Source organism: Pristiophorus japonicus, chromosome 5, assembly GCF_044704955.1.
Source record: "Pristiophorus japonicus isolate sPriJap1 chromosome 5, sPriJap1.hap1, whole genome shotgun sequence".
In the NCBI taxonomy this organism is placed as follows: Eukaryota; Metazoa; Chordata; class Chondrichthyes; family Pristiophoridae; genus Pristiophorus; species Pristiophorus japonicus.
The window spans coordinates 280,319,983-280,338,689 of record NC_091981.1 but is presented as its reverse complement, the minus strand read 5'-3'; the positions used below and the strand labels follow the sequence as shown (position 1 = coordinate 280,338,689).

At 46.8% G+C, this 18,707-nt stretch overlaps 1 protein-coding gene across 5 annotated transcripts in view; it reads left to right on the top strand.

Moving 5' to 3' along the window:
• scn5lab (sodium channel, voltage gated, type V-like, alpha b) overlaps window positions 1–18,707 on the top strand; it is a 473,466-nt gene that overhangs the window by 110,217 nt on the left and 344,542 nt on the right. For all 5 annotated transcript variants that reach the window (XM_070881666.1, XM_070881669.1, XM_070881665.1 and 2 more), the window contains 2 exons: window positions 2,861–2,989; window positions 12,784–12,875. In XM_070881666.1, coding sequence (XP_070737767.1) covers window positions 2,861–2,989; window positions 12,784–12,875 — 221 coding nt within the window. The remainder of the gene's footprint in view (window positions 1–2,860; window positions 2,990–12,783; window positions 12,876–18,707) is intronic.

Here is an 18,707-nt window from a genome sequence, read left to right as displayed (position 1 = left end):
ATTTAATAATTACAGATGGGACAGAAACGCTCGGTAAATGTAATTCTACGTTACATTGTTAACATCCATTATAATTGCTGCTTGATTATAGCAACAGGGTGAGCATTTGTACAAATTCTACGTTGATAAAATCAAATGATAATGCTTGTATTATTAAAAAGGCCTTTGGGGGCTAATACTGAATGTTGGACAATTGCAAACAGCCAATTTTCCTTTCTTCCTTTAATGAAGAGGCCTGAATACTATGTACCTGCTCACCACCAAAGGACTTTTACAAATTATTTTTTTCTCTGAAAAGAAGGGGTTCATTGATACTCAGCATGAAATGAACCCCGGGTGTCATTTCGTATCCTTGGAAAGAGTCCAGAACATATCTCTCAACTCGAGGCCTTCAGAACCTGGTACATATTTAACCTAAGAAATTAGAAAGCAACCAAGAGAGACCCGCTCATGAAATGGAGGCCGGGCTCAAATTTCACCTGATGCAGACGATTCTGATTTGACGTTAAAGAGACGGGGAGGCTTAGCTCTCCTCTACCCTTCAGAAGGTGCCTATCTTGTGAGGGCTCTCATTTATTATATGGAATAAAACAGATCCCACGACTATTAAAGGAGTCATTGAGTTGTAGAGCAATACACGGTTCTCACACAAGACTGGTGCTTCAATTTAAACAGAATTGCTCCAGCCCTGCTGCCAAGAGGATATATATTTGTGTCGTCAACTTTACCGACATAGTTTCGTCAAAAATGACACTAAGATAATGATCATGTTCAGCCATGAACTCATTGAATGGCGGTGCAGCTCGAAGGGCCGAATGGCCTACTCCTGCACCTATTTTCTATGTTTCTATGTTTCTATGAACCACGGATGGATAACCAAAAGCTTTTATGCTGCTGGTATCGAAAATCTACCAGCCATAGAGGATAAGAAAACTTATGACTGCGAGGTTATTTTGGAAAGCATTTTTAATATTACAAAAATGATTTGGAGTGCTTAATCAGCAAAAACAAATGTTTTCAAGGTCACGGGAAGGATAAATAGTCAGCTGATTTATCATCCATACTCATTGCCAATCCCATATCATTGCTTTTGAGTCCTTGGCTCAGGTCTGGACTTGAACATGCAGCTCAGAACTTGGACCCACCTGGGGCCCACCCGCATTAGCATTGACCCAACTCACCCCAGAGATGTTGAGGCTGGGGGGGGAGGGGAATCAATTGAAAATTTCAAAACTGAGATTGATAGAGTTAGGCATGGGTTACGAAATCAAGGCGGGTGGATGGAGTTAGGATACAGGTCAGCCATGATCTAATTGAATGGCGGAACAGGCTCGAGGGGCGGAACGGCCTTCTCCTGTTCCTGCGACCCTATGACTCCAGCCTTGGGCCTATTTCAGCCTCAGTACTGCTTCACCTCTGCTCAAGCCATTTCAGAGGCAAGTTAAGAATCAGCCACATTGCTGTCGGCCTGGAGTCACATATAGGCCAGACCGGGTAAGGATGGCAGATTTCCTTCACTAAAGTGCAGTATTGCAACACATGGGTTTTTAAGACAACCTGATAGTTTCATGGTCACCAATACTGATTGCAGCTTTTTATTCCAGCTTTTATCTCAACCTCTTAACTGCCCCACATTGCAGAGCACTTTGTTGGGGAGGGGTGTCCTGGGTAGTAACAGAGTTATGTGATGGGAATGTTTTAATTTGAGGTCATTTGGAGTGATCTAATTGGTCAAAGGCATTCTGTAGTATAATAACACTACAGATGTACAAATTAGGACCAAGAAGAAAAGTCTGGTGGTACATTTTCACCCAAAGGGTAATAGAATCTTGGGAGCGGTAGCATAGTGGTTATGTTACTGGACTAGTAATCCAGAGGCCTGGACTAATGAGCCAGAGACATGAGTTAAAATCCCACCACGGCAGCTGGGGAATTTAAATTCAAGGGAATAAATCTGAAATAAGCCACTATCAGTGACCATGAAACTATCAGATTGTTGGAAAAACCCATCTGGTCCTCGGGAAGGAAATCTGCTGTCCTTACCTGGACTGGCCTATATGTGACTCCAGACCCACAGCAAAGTGGTTGTCTCTTAACTGCCCTCTGAGATGGCCACTAGCAAGGCAATTAGGGATGGGCAATAACTGCTGGCCTTGCCAGCGACGCCCAACATCCCATGAACGAATAATTTAAAAAAAAATTCAGCAGGAAACTTTTAAAAAGAAGTCCGATGCATTTCTGGAGAGAGCAGGGATTGAGGTGTGTGCTGACAATCTAGGGAGATGGGATTGATTTATCAAGAAGGGAGGGGCTTATTGGGCATAATGACCTCTTCCTGTTCCTCAAAATTCTGATGGTCTTGTCTGCACGTGTGGTTTTTTTGCCATGATGTGGTCGATTAATTAAGCAGCCATATTGGAGATGGTTTCATAGTAACGGTGTGTGTACCATTCTCTGAACTAAAGTGGAAGAGAACAAGAGTAATGACATCAAGAATGATTGGAATGTGAGCCTCGTTTTAGATAGTTGAGAGGTATGGCGTACAATCACTCAATACCAGCTAGGATAATACTGAATGCTTCATATTCTCATCCCTTTCATTGATTTGTCAGAAGATATGCTCTTTGGTATGGTGTGAAATGTTGTCCATTCCTGACTTGACGACCACCAATTCATCGAGAAAATGTATTGAAGCTTGCAATCATTGTAAGGCTGACAATCATAGCTGCTTCATCACCTCACTCTTTGCCATTTTCTATCCAGAGGAACCCTGCAAGGTGGCTCATGTGATGAAAGAGCTGACCACACCTCAATCTCTTCAGCAACAGCTAACATTGTTTATTTCCAAACACTTTACCAGGTACACTTTCACTGGCATTTACACTTTTGAATCAATGATAAAAATACTGGCAAGAGGATTCTGCATTGATGGATTCACCTTCCTTCGAGATCCATGGAATTGGTTGGATTTCAGTGTTATTGTATTGGCGTAAGTAAAAATTAATATGGATTTATGTACTTTTATTTCCTCCTCCTGCTTGTATTGTTCCAAGTGGAATCTCTAGATCTTAGTTCGGACCATGTCGTGTGAGGTAGCTTTGCTTAATGATATAATATTGCTTTCTGTCTGCCCGGGCGTTGCTCTCTCTGTCTCTCTACTCATTAGAATTCAGAAGAATGAGAGGTGATCTTATCGAGACGTATAAAATTATGAGGGGGCCTGACAGGGTGGATGCAGAGAGGATGTTTCCACTGATGAGGGAGACTAGAACTAGAGGGCACGATCTTAGAATAAGGGGCCGCCCATTTAAAACAGAGATGAGGAGCAATTTCTTCTCTCTGAGGATTGTAAATCTGTGGAATTTTCTGCCTCAGAGAGCTGTGGAAGCTGGGACATTGAATAAATTTAAGACAGAAATAGATGGTTTCTTAATCGATAAGGGGATAAGGGGTTATGGGGAGCGGGCAGGGAAGTGGAGCTGAGTCCATGATCAGATCAGCCATGATCTTATTAAATGGCGGAGCAGGCTCGAGGGGCTGTATGGCCTACTCCTGTTCCTATTTCTTATGTTCTTATGTTCTTATGTCTGATTTTTCGAATTTGCCTTGCCCCACTTCTAAAAATAAGCACTTCTCGGTGACATTTTCAATAGTTTTTAAATATTTCTTTTGAGCAGAAAGTTAGGAGTTTGTGACTGGTTGAAATCAACTTGCAGTAGAGTCGTTACAATGTAAAGATGGTGCTCCATGCATGCGGACAATTGAATCAAACCCTGGCGTATTTTCCGCAGAAAAGGGGAAAATGCAGACCATATATGATTTCCCCAATGGAGCTATTTGAATTTTCAAATGATTTGTGATGGTTGGGTGAAAAAACAAGAGACTGAATATTGTTCCTCCAACCCCCGCCCCCTCCCCCCACCCTTTCAAGACTTTGATTTGTGTTTGGCTCCAAGAGAGGAATTGAAATTCTTCCCTCTGGGAATTGTGTGTATTGGTAAAATAAGTCAGGACATTCTCAAAATGCACGAGAGTGGTCATCTGCCCACAGAACAAGGACACCCTCAAAGCCTCCCTGAAAAAATGCAACATCCCCACTGACACCTGGGGGTCCCTGACCAAAGACCGCCCTAAGTGGAGGAAGTGCATCCGGGAGGGCGCTGAACACCTCGAGTCTCGCCACCGAGAGCATGCAGAAATCAAGTGCAGGCAGCGGAAGGAGCGTGTGGCAAACCTGTCCCACCCACCCCTTCCCTCAACGACTATCTGTCCCACCTGCGACAGGGACTGTGGTTCTTGTAGTGGACTGTTCAGCCACCTGAGAACTCATGTAAAGAGTGGAAGCAAGTCTTCCTCGATTCCGAGGGACTGCCTATGATGACAGAACAGAGCTAGTTCTTGGTTAAACTAAAGGATGCTGCTCGCTATTGAGAATCTTGACGTGAGCGTTGAACATTTCTACAGTTGGTGTGGTGATTTCAAGAACCTAAAGGAGTTCAGTGTTTTGTTTTGTTTTGTTCATAATATATGCCACATTGTGTGGATATGTCTATACTGTGCAGTCCAGCAAATCCATTAATGCAATTGCGTTTTGGCTACCAACAAAATACACTTTTCCCAACTAAGTGCAGTGGACAAGACAGTTGGTGTCCAACATTTGTTAATGTTAAAACGCATCCCCTAAATTGAGGTACTAGGGTTAATTTGACTCTCTGGGAACCAGAAGTAAGAACGGGCAGTGCTATCAGCCTCGAGACTGAGGTGCGTTTCTATGGAGCCCGGCAGAGCCGCTTAGCCTCCTTCGGCCGCCTGCGGAAAAGAGTGTTTAAAGACCAGTCCCTCAAATCTACCACCAAACTCATGGTCTACAGGGCTGTAGTAATACCCGCCCTCCTGTATGGGTCTGAGGCATGGACGATGTACAGAAGGCACCTCAAGTCGCTGGAGATATATCACCAACGATGTCTCCGCAAGATCCTGAAAATCCCCTGGGAGGACAGGCGCACCAACATCAGTGTCCTCGACCAGGCCAACATCCCCAGCATTGAAGCACTGACCACACTCGATCAGCTTCGCTGGGCAGGCCACATAGTAAGCATGCTAGATACGAGACTCCCTAAGCAAATGCTTTATGCGGAGCTCCTTCATGGTAAACAAGCCAAAGGAGGACAGCGGAAACGTTATAAGGGCACCTTCAAAGCCTCCCTGGTAAAGTGTGACATCACCACCGACACCTGGGAGACCCTGGCCGCAGACCGCCCGAGGTGGAGAAAGTCCATCTGGGGGGGCGTTGAGCTCTTTGAGGCTCGACGCAAGGAGCATGAAGAGGCCAGGCGCAGGCAGCAGAAGAAGCGCGTGACAAACCAGCTCTACCGATTCCTTCCCTCGACGAATGTCTGTCCCACCTGTAACAGGGTCTGTGGCTCTCGTATCGGACTATTCAGCCATCAAAAAACTTACTTTGGTAGTGGAAGCAAGCCCTCCTCGATTCCGAGGGATCGCCTATGATGATGATGATATACCTGAGATCAGCTGATGGGTCCCGGTGCTCTAATCTTCATTGGTTTGCTGATTCGTAGTGGCCACTCAAATCAGCCAATGAGACGCATCTTAAAACCAATCCTACCAGGCATTTTTTTTTATCAGTAAGGAGTTTCTGGGGCAATTGATATGAGTTTTGAGTTAGGTGCCACTTGGCAAGGCGACCAAATGGATGACAGACACAGCACTCAGGGGTGGAAATTTGGTTGGAGGCTACTTAGGGCTCTAATGGCGGTGGGACGGTAAATTTTGTGCTGTGAAATGGTTTGTGGTGGCAGCCAAAAAATTCGGTTGCTGGGCCCTGAGAGCGGAGCAGAGCGGAGCGCTAAGGGAAACGGTTCACACCTCTCTCAGGATGCTAGGCCGGGTGAGCAACTGAAAATCCCGAGCTAAAGAGCAGGCCTCGGAGCGCCCTAAAGAGAGGTCTCCTTTGAAAAAGAAAATCAGGACAAAAAACAAAAAACATTCCTGATAAATTACGCCACCCCCCCGCCCTCCCCCAAATACAGGTGAATCGCAAAAATAAATCAGTGAAATATTAAACGAACTTACATTTTCCAATCGTTACTTCCCGTAGCGCCCATGGACAGCTTTGCACACCAGCTTTCAAAGGCGCTGTCACCAGGGGGCACTACAGGTGCCGCTTACAACCTAATATCGAATCGCTGTCGAAATCATGGGCGTTGCACACCGGCCCGACGCTCCCCGGCTGTACTGGTCAATGCCACCGGCACACCGAATGAGCCGAGTGGCGCGAATGCCAGCGCTCGCGGCTCCGGGCCCTTTAGCGCATGTGTTCTGACCCATTCCAGGGGCGCTAAGCGAGCGAAGTTTACACTCAAGGTTCAAATATATAAGTTGGATGGTATCTGATAGTAAGGACAAGGAAAATTGACCCGGGGGGGAAAATAGATTTATGGGAAAAAGTCCTAAATGGGGCCCCACCTGCCCCTTAATGTCTGTTCTTCCAGTTCGATTCTAAATCCAATCTCCCTGTTCGAAGCAGCCTGAATCTTGCTTAGGATAACGTTCAGAATGTAGCCTGATAGCCTATTACAGGAGGTGGCTGGAGGCGAGCCGCACCTGCTCTGCCAATTCTAACAAAATGTAGAAGTTCACCTAATGGTTCATCACCTAACTGTAACGTGTGGTGAGCGAGGCAGACCAGGATGGTCCCAGGTTTGTGTCTGTACCGGCTTCACAGATCCCAGTGGAGGTGTAACAATTGGTTGTAGTGCCCCTGGGTTAGGAACAGGAAGAATGCAGGCGTGGTTCCTGCTCCTGATCACTATCTAGTTCCCACTGCTTGGGCGAAAAGACGGAGTGCGTGCAGTTGTAATCCCAGCGACGAATAGCCTGCTGATACCCTCAAGGGTCACACTGGGATGAGCTGCCAGATCCTTTGCCAGTAGCAATAGGACCATATATCATCATCATAGGCAGTCCCTCGAAATCGAGGAAGTCTTGCTTCCACTCCAAAAGTGAGTTCTCAGGTGGCTGTACAGTCCAATACGGGAATTACAGTCTCTGTCACAGGTGGGACAGACAGTGGCTGAAGGAAAGGGTGGGTGGGGAATCTGGTTTGCCGCACGTTCTTTCCGCTGCCTGCGCTTGATTTCTGCATGCTCTTGGCGACGAGACTCGAGGTGCTCAGCGCCCTCCCGGATGCACTTCCCCCACTTAAGGGCGGTCTCTGCCCAGGGATTCCCAGGTGTCGGTGGGGATGTTGCACTTTATCAAGGAGGCTTTGAGGGTGTCCTTGAAATGTTTCCTCTGCCCACCTGGGGCTCGCTTGCATTGTAGGAGTTCCAAGTAGAGCGCTTGCTTTGAGAGTCTTATGTCAGGCATGCCAACAATGTGGCCCGCCCAACGGAGCTGATCGAGTGTGGTCAAGACCATAAAGCAGCATGAAGCAAGGACAACATTTGCGGGGGGGGGGAAAACTAATAATAATAAGTGGAATTTAATCTCGTCAGTACAGGATAGAGATTGTTTGCATTTTTAAACAGGAATAGTAAGCTTTTCCGGTGTCTCGGATTAGGAGTTAACCATGTCTTGGAACATAATAAAACGTTCCTGAGTGTTCTCGAGAAATTACATTGAGTCGCTTCTGACACCAGAACATGAACGTGACCCATCATAAATAACCCACCACTCATTGTCCATCAATAGTTCCGTCTCGGACAGGCTTTGGGCAGCTCTTGCATGGAGCGAGCAGTTTAAGTACAATTGGACAGTATCTGATAGTAAGGACAAGAGCAATTGAACCAAAAAAAAGGGGGAAAAGCAGACATAAAATGCAATACAGTACCATCTCGCACAGGGCGATTAGTAGATTTATAATAGAGGGTAATCCACAGGGTTACTTATTGTTTTGATTATTATTTCAAACTGAACATGCTGCTACATCCAGAAACACTCCCAGCCTGCATTGCTTCCAAACATTTGGATATATGCAGTTTGACTTATTATTTGAAGATACATTGTCCTATGAGGAGAGATTGAGTAGATTGGGCCTATAGTCTCTGGAGTTTAGAAAAATGAAAGGTGATCTAATTGAAACTGATAAGATTCTGAGGGGGATTGACAGGGTAGATGGTGAGAGGATGTTTCCCCTGGCTGGAGAGTGTAGAACTAGGGGGCACAGTCTCAGGATAAGGGGTCGGCCATTTAGGACTGAGATGAGGAGAAATTGCTTCGCTCAGAAGGTAGCAAATCTTTGGAATTCTCTACCCCAGAGAGCTAAGGATGCTCTCTGGGGTAGAGTGTATTCAAGGCTGAGATTGATTTTTGGAGTTTAAGGGAACCAAGGGATAAGGGGATAATGCAGGAAAATGGAGTTGAGGTAGAGGATCAGCCATGATCTTATTGAATGGCGGAGCAGGCTCGAGGGGCCGAATGGCCGACTCCTGCTCCTAATTCTTATGTTCTTATAAGGCCATCATGTGATCTTGCTGCCCAAAGTTGATTGGGTTTCCTATTCTATTCATTTTGCCTTCATGTAATAAAGCTCCCCATTATTATTTTTCCCATTCATGTGTGATCTTTATTAGATGTCACTATGACTGGGTTTTCATCGATAAAACACAGCGGTCCTTAATCCTTAAACGTTTCTGCCGGGTTGCAAGCAGGTTTTAGTGTCCATCTCACTTTTTAACAGGTATTGTCCATAATGATTAGTGATGCCTCAATTTCAAATTTCTCATCTTTATTTACAAATCACTCCATTAGCTCGCCCATCCCTATCTCTGTAATCTCCTCCGGCCCCACAGCCCGAACGATATGTCTGCACTCCTCTAATTCTGCCCTCTTGAGCATCCCCTGGTTATAATCGCTCAACCATTGGTGGCCGTGCCTTCTGTTGCTTCGGCCTCAAGCTCTGGAATTCCCTGCCTCAACCTCTCTCCCTCTCTTTCCTCCTTTAAGACGCTCCTTAAAACCTACCTTTTTGACCAATTTCTCCTTATGTGGCTCAGAGTCAAATCTTTGTCTTATAACACTCGTGCAGCATCTTGGGACGTTTTACTCTGTTAAAGGCGCTATATAAACACACATTGTTGTTTTTGTTGTTGTTGCAAAAGCTTACGTTTTCATTAGTTCGAGTTACCCGAAGAGTGGTGAGAAGGTGGAACTCGCTACCACAGGAAGTGGTTGAAGCGAATAATATAGATGCATTTAAGAGGATTACATAAGAACATAAGAAATAGGAGCAGGAGTAGGCCATACGGCCCCTCGAGCCTGCTCCGCCATTTAATAAGATCATGGCTGATCTGATCATTGACTCAGTTCCACTTCCCTGCCCTCTCCCCATAACCTTTTATTCCTTTATCGCTCAAAAATCTGTCTATCTCCACCTTAAATAAATTCAATGACCCAGCTCTCTGGGGCAGAGAATTCCATAGATTTGCAACACTCTGAGAGAAGAAATTCCTCCTCATCTCAGTTTTAAATGGGCGGCCCCTTATTCTGAGAAATTGAGGCATCACTAATCATTATGGGACTGGACAGGTTAGATGCGGGAAGAATGTTCCCGATGTTGGGGAAGTCCAGAACCAGGGGACACAGTCTTAGGATAAGGGGTAGGCCATTTAGGACTGAGATGAGGAGAAACTTCTTCACTCAGAGAGTTGTTAACCTGTGGAATTCCCTGCCGCAGAGAGTTGTTGATGTCAGTTCATTGGATGTATTCAAGGGGGAGTTAGATATGGCCCTTACAGCTAAAGGGATCAAGGGGTATGGAGAGAAAGCAGGAAAGGGGTACTGAGGTGAAGGATCAGCCATGATCTTATTGAATGGTGGTGCAGGCTCAAAGGGCCGAAAGGCCTACTCCTGCACCTATTTCTATGTTTCTATGTTTCTATGCCCCCTAGTTTCAGTTTCCCCTATGAGTGGAAATATCCTCTCTGCATCCATCTTGTCCAGCCCTCTCATTATCTTTTATGTTTCGATAAGATCAACTCTCATTCTTCTGAACTCCAATGAGTAGAGGCCCAACCCACTCAACCTATCTTCATAAGTCAACCCCCTTATCTCCAGAATCAACCGAGTGAACCTTCTCTGAACTGCCTCCAATGCAAGTATATCCTTTCTTAAATACGGTGACCAGAACTGTACGCAGTACTCCAGGTGTGACCTCACCAATACCCTGTACAGTTGCAGCAGGACTTCTCTGCTTTCATACTCCCCCTTACAATAAAGGCCAACATTCCATTTGCCTTCCTGCTTACTTGCTGTACCTGCATACTCACTTTTCGTGTTTCATGCACAAGGACCCCGCTTATGTAGATTCTTAATAGAGATGTACATACTGTTAACCTTTGTCATCATTTTAGACGTTAAGGATTTTTGTGAATGTGACAGGTCATTAAGCCCATCAAGCCTGTCCCATTTTAATAGATCCAACCCCATCTACTCACCTTCTTAATGTATTCGGCCACACTCGATCAGCTTCACTGGGCAGGCCACATAGTTCGCATGCCAGACACAAGACACCCAAAGCAAGTGCTCGATGCGAAGCTGCTTCACGGTAAACGAGCCAAAGGTGGGCAGCGGAAATGTTACAAGGACACCCTCAAAGCCTCCCTGATAAAGTGCAACATCCCCACTGACACCTGGGAGTCCCTGGCCAAAGACCGCCCTAAATGGAGAAAGTACATCCGGGAGGGCGCTGAGCAACTCGAGTCTCAAAGCCGAGAGCATGCTGAAATCAAGCGCAGGCAGCGGAAAGAGCATGCGGCAAACCAGTCCCACCCACCCCTTCCCTCAATGACTATCTGTCCCACCTGTGACAGGGACTGTGGCTCTCGTCTTGGGTTGTTCAGCCACCAACGAACTCACTTCAGGAGTGGAAGCAAGTCTTCCTCGATTCCGAGGGACTGCCTATGATGATGATGATTCTACCAACTCCTGTTCTTTCCAGATATGTATCTCAATGCCTTTTGGATCCATTTATATTTTTAAAGGAATAACTTGCCCTGATACTCTATTACCCACTGGGTGAAAACATTTTGCCAAAGTCCTTTTCTTATTCTCAACTTTCTGATTTGTAACATCTGTCCCGTAATATTTGAACCCTCTGACCCAGTGGACAAATTAGCAGCTTTGCCAGGCCCCGTGTATGATTCTGAAAAATGTCAGTGGGCCACCTCGAATTTGCCCCTTTCCCATAGTGCATTTTTTTGGTCAGTCATGCCCAACACCATGTTTGGCCGTCTTTAAACTACAGGACAAGCTTACACCTGGGGCATTTCTATTTACTCAGTACACCCTCTCCCCATTGGTGCGTATCCCACTGACTCAAGAAAAGAGAGTTTAGGCGCAGGCTGGTAGAGCCAAGCCTTAGAGACCCCTCAAGTATGTGCTAAGTTGCTGCTGTCATTTAACCAGCTAAAGCCAAGCAGCAGACCACTGTTTGTCCAGCTAGGAGCATCCTACCAATTCGGGTATTGGCCCATTGGGATATCTGGAGAACAGTCTTTGCTCCAGTGATAGGTCTACCCATCCATATTCCATTACTGAGTCAGGCTGTCTGGTCCAAATAGCCCAACTTCCTCAATCTTTCCTCATCACTTAAGTTCCTGACACGTGGAATCATCTTCACCCTCTGGACTCCAGTTCATTCATGAGAGAGGCATATCTACCGATCATTAACTTCATCCGATCCATTAGGGAAAAAGAGAATATGATGAGAGGATGTTGATGATGACTAACTTAATAGGAAAATGTAGAGAGCAATCCTCCTTACAGTCATTTTAATAAGTGTCAAATTAAAATCATGATCATCGCCTAAACATCTGAATCAATTCCTATCCCTCCCAAGGGGTCACCTTGCATCTACCTCCATCAGTAACCAGAACTGAGAAGCTATCTCTATTAGGAAAGATTGAACTGATTGTGGCTCTTTTCTCTAGAGAGGAGAAGACTGAGGGATGACCTGATAGAGGGCTTCAAGATTATGAAAGGATTTGATCGGGTAGAATGAGAGATATTTCCATATATGGGGAGAGACCTATACCAGGGCCATAAATGCGATAGTCACTAATAAATCCAATAGGGAATTCAGGAGAAACTTCTTTACCCAGAGAGTGGTTAGAATGTGGAACTCGTGATCACGAGGAGTAATTGAGGCAAATAGCATAGATGCATTTAAGGAGAAGCTATATATATATCTTTAATATCTTTAAAAAATGAGTTTGGGGCTCAGAAGAGGCGAGGGCCCAGGACAGCACGGGCCAGCCCACACTGCGATATGTTTGCGCGCTCGGTCTGTGCAGCACAGCTTGGTCTCCAGTCGTCCTGGTTAACCCTTGCCACTGGACCAAGACCTAGCTCTGTCAAGCCCGTGTGGTGGCTGGTGTGCAACGGCCACCACACGTCAAAAAAATCCACGCACAGGCATCTTCCACCCTTCAGGATGTAGTTCGGCATCTGGAATATTCGGTCCTTCATTGAAACACCTGTGAACTCGTCCCTTTTTGGCATCTCGATACGAGGGACTGCCTAAGAAGGAGATAAACACATGAGGGAGAAGGGAATAGAAGGTCATGCTGATGTCGTTGGATGAAGAGGGGTGGCAGGAGGCTCGTGTGGAGCATAAACACCGGCACAGACATGTTGGGCTGAATGGCCTGTTTCTGGAAGTAAATCCTTTGCAATACTTTGTAAAACCAGCATAGGAAAAAGATAAAACAAATTATCATGAATTGTGATCCTATTCCAAATAACTGTGGTTTGCTTCTACAGGTATGTAACAGAATTTGTACGCCTAGGCAATGTTTCAGCTCTTCGAACATTCAGAGTATTGAGAGCGTTGAAAACTATTTCAGTTATCCCAGGTAAGGATCCCTTCCAGGTACCAGCGGTGTCTGTGGCTCTTGCTGACTCCCGTCCCTCCTCCCTGCTACTACTGCCGCTGCTGTTGATAGTGCTCTGTCGTTGTCTGTGTGTGCTTCTCCCTGGTTCCAGATATGTGACTGAGACTGTGGACTGGGCAATGTCTCAGCATTACGAGCGAGTGCTGAAAACGATCTCAGTCACTGAAGGTGAGAGTCGGGTTAAACGCTAAGGGGGCGAAATTGTCCTGTGCCCCGATTGGGGGCAGGAACCAGCAAAACTCTCAGCCCCACTGCTGAATTGGGCTTTCCGCCCTCAAAGGAAGTAGGGCGCGACCTCGCGTGTTTCTCATCTTTTAGGGGCTGTTCCCGAGGCGCTACTGGGACGGTGACTGAAGCGCTACGCACATGCTACGCATAGCGCGGACACGCTTCAACGCCCCTCCCCTTCGCTTAAAGGGGACGGCCTCTGATGGCCTCCACTAGGCCACCATGGCAGCATGAGACCGGGCCTGCAGCCTGGCACGCAAAATGCAGCATCAGGCTGCACGATGGCAGCCTGGACCACACTAGGGCGTCATCCTGGAGCTGACCCGAGCGTCGGCAATCCAGAAAAGATGGCATCGCAGGGCGCCCTGCCCTTTAAGTAGCACCCCGAAAGCGGATGTCAGCCAGCTTCGTGGCCCGCAGGGCAATTTCCCCTGCGGGAGGTTAAGGGGCCGGCGCATACGGCGATGACGATGCTTCATACCTTCATATCCCTACGATAGCCACGTAGTTGATTCTTTCAACATGATTCTCCCACCTACAATAAATACAGAGGCAGCGTCAAGAGTTCTGGAACCCGTAATGTTCCGGAATCCGGACTGACCGATGGCAGGGTCGTCTGGAATCCGTAAAGTGTTCCGGCATCCGGACCCGCCGAAGTTGCCGACCTCCGGGCTGGCCGCCGCCCGACCTCTGGCCTCACCTCGCCGCCGTCCTCCTTACTGCCGCTGCCCCTATCTCGGGGCCTCCTCGCCGGCCCTCCTCGCCGGCCCGTCCGAACACCTCCTCCTCAACGGGGCTGGCCGGCCTGAACAGCTCCTTGGCGGCGACCACCACCGCTCCCCATGCTCCCCGCAGGAATAGCTCCTCGGCAGGGAGCCCCTCCCCCTCTTTCTGACATTCCGAAAACCGGAAATACCCGAACCTGGGTTCGGCAGTTTCTGGATTCGTGACGTCAGAAAGACGATCGAAAGTCCGGAAAAGCCTGGAATCCGGAACGGCCACAGTCCCGAGGGTTCCGGATTCTCGACGCTGCACCTGTGCTTTTGATTGTCCACAATTATGTCACCACATCTGAAGAGTGGCCAGGTCATCAGCAAGGAAAGACACTTGTCTATGTAGGTGGCCAAGGGGGACTGTTCTGGTCCTATGCTTTCAAGTGTAACTGCAAACAGGAGGACCTTTTGTGCTGCCAGACATGGTCATAAGATGCTGAGCCTCTAAGTAGCCATTCAACTCTCTTGTGGTTTGCGAGATCACCAGACAACCACTTGCCTGGATAAGTGCAGCTCCAACAACACTCAAGAAGCTCGACATCATCCAGGACAAAGCAGCCCACTTGATCGGCATCCCATCCACCACCTTAAATGTTCACTCCCTCCACTACCGACGTACCGTGGCTGCAGTGTGTACCATCTACAAGATGCACTGCAGCAACTTGCCAAGGCTTCTTCAGCAACGCCTCCCAAACCCGCGACCGCTACCATCTAGAAGGACAAGGGCAGCAGGCGCATGGGAACACCATCACCTCCACGTTGCCTTCCAAGTTATGCACCATCATTGTCGTTGGGTCAAAATCCTAGAGTTCAAGAAGGCGGCTCACCACCACCTTCTCAGGGGCAATTAGGGATGGGTAATAAATGCCGGCCTTGCCAGCGATGCCCATATCCCGGAACAAATGAAAAAAAAGTCTCTCCAATCGCAGCATCTAATTATTTCTTAAATGGATCACCTCCAGCGCTCCATCAGGAAAGCATTCACTCTTTGGGTATAATTTTCACTTTGGCCGATAATGTAAAATGGACGCTATCTGATCGGCTGCCCACTGTACACTTCTCCTGATGTTCCTTTAGGGAAAAACTCCTTTCGAGACTAGTCTCCTTTAACACTGCGATGAACACCATCTATTCCTGGTGATCTGTTTGTTTCGAGCCCTTTCAGCCTGGCTCGGTTTATCATCTCATTTATGTTGAAGTCATTAATTGTAATTGGCTATCTCTGTTTGTGAAAGGTCGATTGCCCTGTTGGTTTCCAGTCTCGTGAGATAACGTGCTTAATATCTGAGCCTCATCCCTACTTCTTAGCTAATTTTGTAATGAGAAAAACTTATTGCAGACATAACCTTGTTCTATGCCAGGCACCATGTGGTCATGCCCATTCAGATATATATATAGACTCAGTGTTAAATGCCTGGTATCCTGCTCTCTCGCACGCACAACTGTTCTCACCAGTACCTGCCCGCACACACATCGACTCGTTTGTTATTGCCTCTGCAGTAGAATTGCTTTGTGAATCAAAGTTTTTGTCCAAAATTACTAGTCAGTGAAAAAAAATCACACCAGTTTTACAGCTCCCGGCCCCGTGATGTGGTTAGTGGATCAATAATGATGGAGAAAAACAGATACTCTCCTTATTTTTCATTTAAAGAGGAACTTCACCACCCACCCCAGTCTCTCACACCTATATAACGACGTGCTCCAACATGCAGTACCTCCAGTTCACGTATAAATAAATACATTTATAATTATTTAGCATCTCTTTTGTTGCCTCTTTCCACTCACAGACTGACCCCCATATGTACATGTCCAAACATATACTTTTTTTTTCTATTCACAGGATGTGGGCATAGCTGGTAACATCCAGCATTTATTGCCCTTGGGAAGGTGGTGGTGAGCCAACCAGTGGCTTGCTGGACCATTTTAGAGGGCAGTTAAGAGTCAACCATATTGCTGTGGGTCTGGAGTCACATATGGGCCAGACTCGGTAAGGACATAAGATTTCCTTCCCTAAAGAACATTAGTGAACCAGATGAGTTTTTAACAACACTCAGGTAGATTCATTGGGCTCAAGTTTCCACATGATTTGCGCCTGATTTTTAGGAGCAACTGGTGGAGAACGGACTATCTTAGAAATCGCAATTCTCCACATTTTTTTTTCTGCAGTTCTAGTCAGGTAGAACAGTTTCACTTTGGAACAGAATTTTTTCTTCAAAAGGGGGCGTGTCCGGCCACTGACACCTGATTTCAAAGTTTCCACAGTGAAAACGTACTCCAAACTAACTTAGAATGGAGCAAGTGAAGATTTTTGTAGAACTGAAAAAGCCTTGTCCACACATTAAAAAATCAGGCGCAGGTTACAAATTAGGCGTCGGGAACGAGGTGGGGGGGGGGGAAGGGAAGTCATTAAATTCTATAATAAATCCTTATTTATACTTCTACAAATATTATACAAACAAATCCAACCTGAATAAACATGTATAAGCAAAGAAAAGATTAAATAAACCATCTTCCTACCTGTGTGAAAGTGCTTCAGCCAGGGAGAATGCTGCAGGAAGCCTCACAAGTTGAGGCAGCCGTTCGTTCCCGTGGGGGGGGAGGAGGTGCCCGTTCGTTCCCGCGGGGGGGGGGGTGAAGGAGACAGTGAGAAGGCTGCAGGAAGCCTCAGTGCTGATGTGCTGATGGCAATGTGCTTTTATTAAAAAATTTTCAAAAATTAAACAGCTACAAAGAACTACAAAAATGGCCGAGTGCCAATGTTTCCTTCACACTGCGCGTGCGCGAACGCTCCAACGCGCACGCGCAGGGTTGCCGGCAGGAACAAAACTAATTTAAATGGTACCCGCCCCCTCCCACTTACAAAATCGGCGCGAGTGGTAGGCTCCGCCCCCCTGGGCGCCGCGCCAAACAGACAAGGAGCTGCAAAGCGCTCCAGAATCGCGCGTTTTTTTTCCGGCGGTGTTTTAGGCGCGAAAAAGGGGCGCCCAGCTCGGAGGGGCGCCCGTTTTTTATCATGTGGAAACTTGGGCCCCTGGTCACTATTAGCTTTTTATTCCCAATTTATTTAATTAATTGAATTTAAATTCCCCAGTTGTCGTGGAGGGATTTGAATTCACTTGTCTGGTTCATTAGCCCAGGCCTCTGGATTACTAATCCAGTAACATAACCACTATGCTACTGTACCCGTATACTTGAGTTTAACTGCACTGCCCTGGACACTGGCGTACAAAAGGCTTAAGGTGTTGGTTTGAAATTCCTCTCACTGATATTTTAGCAACGACATTAACATTTAAAATAAATTGTTTTCCCTTCACAACCGCCCCCGCAACCCCCTCCCCCCCCCGATCCCACTTCCCCATGAATGACAGAGAGAGGAACTTCGGATGACCGTGTTCATCATTCATATATTACTAATCCATGGACCCAGTTTAGAGTGTTGTTCTGTCTCTGTCGCGCTTTCAGACACACACAGATATGCAGTGCCTCTCAGATGTGTATGGGTCCAGTAGTAATCACCCAATCCCTCTCACTCTCTCACACATGGGGGTAGGCGCTGACTCTGTACGATAGTGTGAAACGGGTGGGTAGCGAGTCGGCCGGCCATTTGACATCTGTTCTGAGCTGCCGACTCGCTATCCTGCGCTTTACACTATCGCACAAAGATCTGCCCCGTGGCATTACATTAGCCAACGCCCTTCATAATCTCGCTCTGTAGGGAAATCTTAACCAAGTAGCCTTTTGTTGTGAAGTGGAAACGCAATTCCAAATTTAGGATTGAATTAAAAAAAACCTTTATGCAAATCCTTCTCACAAATGTTGGCTGACTCCTTTGCTGGCATCACTTGAGCATGATTCTCGGCCGGATTTTCGGCAGGATTTCGCCGTGATTTGACCCTCTGTGGCGAAAACCCAGCCGGCGGGATCCCCGGGTGCCTGTTTGCGGCGACGCCTCCAAGTACCGCCGGGGAGCGGTGCGCCGATGTGCAACGGCGCAGATTGCGTTACCGCCGTACTTTCGTCTCTCTCCCGACCCGTACGCTGCGCCCAGAATAGCGACAGGTCAAACCTGTCGGTGCAACCCTGCCAGCAGCGCTAAGTGTGAAAACCTGCAAAAAAAAGGTCAGTTAAAGTTTTTATGTTCACATTTTTTTTCAGCGATTCGATAGATAAGGGTATTGCGAATGTTTCTGGAATGTTTTTTGGAATTCTATTTTTTTGTTTCTCCTCCCCTCCCAAGGCCTCTCTCGCAGCGCTCCCGACCCCGGGCTAAAGTTGCCGAAACTTACGGTTTGCGCCGTGAATCGTCATGCAACGCCTCCCTTACCGATAAGGCCAAAAGTTCGATCTAAAAACAGTAGCGCAGAGAAAATGGTAATTTTGGTGTGAAACTTCCAAAAACCGAAAATCTAGCCCATTCTAATGTATCTCGACGAGAATAACAAATGGTTCAGAAGCTTTTATTGAGAAGAATGGTACTGTTGATTTCCGCTAGGTTGTGCAATGATGTTATCACACACTGTGTTGGAAGAAAGAGTCACGTGATGCACTTGCTCTCTGTCACTCTCACTGAAGGCGATAAGCTGCCATTCAATGCCATAGCAGCTGGAGAGACCGGGGAAAATGGACACAGAGTGGAATGAAAGTTACAATTCAAGCGCAGAGCAGACTGAATACGAATCGTTTAGTCTTAATGGATTGTTTCTGAAACTCGCACCCCTTGACTTGAAAATCAAGTGCAAAAAAGATGGGTCTACCCAACAGCCCATAATGTGTCATCTTTGGCTCAGTGGGC